The sequence below is a fragment of the Zingiber officinale genome, chromosome 7B, assembly GCF_018446385.1.
Source record: "Zingiber officinale cultivar Zhangliang chromosome 7B, Zo_v1.1, whole genome shotgun sequence".
NCBI classification, from domain to species: Eukaryota; Viridiplantae; Streptophyta; class Magnoliopsida; order Zingiberales; family Zingiberaceae; genus Zingiber; species Zingiber officinale.
This window is the reverse complement of record NC_055999.1, coordinates 21,265,797-21,267,992: the sequence shown is the minus strand read 5'-3', so window position 1 is coordinate 21,267,992 and position 2,196 is coordinate 21,265,797. Positions and strand designations below refer to the sequence as shown.

The 2,196-nt window shown below is 33.4% G+C and overlaps 1 protein-coding gene across 1 annotated transcript; it reads right to left on the bottom strand.

Moving 5' to 3' along the window:
- Positions 1–952: 952 nt before the first annotated feature.
- On the bottom strand, positions 953–1,686 carry LOC122004235. The gene is made up of 2 exons (XM_042559157.1): positions 1,559–1,686; positions 953–1,499 (listed from the first exon to the last, which is right to left on the bottom strand). The coding sequence occupies exons 1-2, from the start codon at positions 1,684–1,686 to the stop codon at positions 953–955; spliced, it is 675 nt and encodes a 224-aa protein (XP_042415091.1).
- Between the last annotated feature and the right edge of the window lie 510 nt (positions 1,687–2,196).

The following is a 2,196-nucleotide window of genomic DNA, read 5'->3' as shown; positions in this document are numbered from 1 at the left end:
AAATTTTGCTTTTATTTTATTGCTAATGTCAGTCTAATTCTGTTCTACTGTGCCCAAAAGGACATATATCCTTTGGGACAAAGCACCCTTCCTAGTTTACTCCTATAAGAGCATATATAATGTATCTATATTATAACATTCATCATCATCTTATCAAAAAATATGAGATCTACTGTCACATATTCATTATAACAATATATCTCTTTTACCCATATTTCTTTTAACATTAATACTCATTATTCATGGGTCTCATAGTCCACTTAATCATTTTAAAATTATATTATATTAAATAAATATATTTTAAATATATTTTAAAATATTTAAATTATTATTCTTATTTTTAATAATAATCTTACTTTTAAAAAATAATTTTACTAATTTCCACGAAAAAAATATTACATTTTTTAATATATTTATTAAATAAAATAGGTGTTTATGAGAAAACGAAATTACAAAGTTAAGAAAATGAAATTACAACTAAGCAACTAATAACATCAGTTCTTCACTCGGATCATAAGCTCGCTCATCAATTTCAACATAGACTTCGTCTTCACTTATCGAGCTGGAACTTAAGCTAAAGCTGCCTGTAGAATGAGACATTTTTGGAGGAAACACGTTATAGTCGAATGAAAATCTCGTAGCACAATGTGTTTATATATATTATTTTTCTCATGCAACGGCTAGTTTGCAACAGCAAGTTGCAACGGCTAGTTTGCAACGACAAGTTGCAACGGCTAATTTGCAACGGCTAATTTGCAACAGCAAGTTGCAACGGCTAGTTTACAATAGCTAGTTTGTAACGACTAGTTTGCAACAACTAATTTGTAACGACTAATTTATAATAATTGAAAATCACATTAATTGAAATAAGAAATACAATAATTAAAAATTACAATAACTCGAAAATACAATAATACTAGAAAATGAACGTTAAGTAAACAATTTAGATATTCTATCTCGACCTAATATCCTGGCATAGACATTCATATATGATAAGCTGCTCCTTTGTCATATGTGATGTGTCTTTGTTCAATATTTCGTACTCCTTCAACTTCAAGCGATGATTCTTAGCTTCAGATTTGGACAAGGCAACTTTTGTCTTAATCTCCTCTATTTCAAGTTGTTTGTGTTTCAGATCGACTTCGGACTTCTTCACGCTTGTGTACTCAGTGAACTTTGCGAAAATATTGTTGTAGTTTAGTGTCAGATCCTCCATGGTCGATTTTACTTTGTCTTTTTCCTTTCTTTTTGCTGCTTTCTGTCCCATTGGACGAGTATCTTCATCATCCAGGCTTATACTCACATCTTGGTTGGAGGAGATGTTGCTTGCTCCTGACTCTGAGGTCCTCATCTTCTTTGTAGCCACAAAGTGATCAACGGACTGTGGAGTAAACATTGGACGGTCTTTGACAATTCTCCACACATGTTCGAGATTGAATGCAACGCCATTGTTTTCGGATAGATATTTTTCGTATGCAAACCTCAATATATCTTCGTCACTGTGACCACTTCGATATGAACTGTAAACACTATTGTAATTTGCGTTGAATCGATATACCTTTTTTTATATTGTATTGTGCCAATGTAGCCGTATAACATTTGCACTTCTAGTGTTTGATCCTGGAGAGCAATTCTCATTGTAGTAGCTTGCAACACGTCCCCCAAAAGCATCTGTCTTTTGATCATAGTCGATTATTGGATCATCACTGATAGTGACACAACTTCTCGCTAAGACCTCGTCTTCAACCTTTGTCCAACTTGAACGCTTTCTTGTACCCTCAGCATTTGAAATCGTTTTTTTTCTAAATTGACCACCTCAATTGGGGATTCACGGTCGAAAAGTTGAGTCTCTAGGACAAAAGTCGGAGTTGTAGGTTCATTCGACATCGAAAGAGTGAAAGACATACCAGTTGTGTGCAGGGTAGCATATCCATGAGCAACTGATGATGTGAAATATGAATGACTCATGTTTTGCTAATATTCAGCTGGAAGCGGTTGATATGGACCTCGAGGGGCATAACTCGGATTCATAGAATTTTCAAAACCTTGAAAATTTTGAAGATTTTGTGGAGGAAATGATATATTTGGAAATGGATGCGAGTATTGATAATTTGATGGAATTTATGGATTTGGGGAATATTCTTGCGAGTTGCTTGTAGAATTTAAGAAATTTGTAAAAAATACCCTATTATTTTC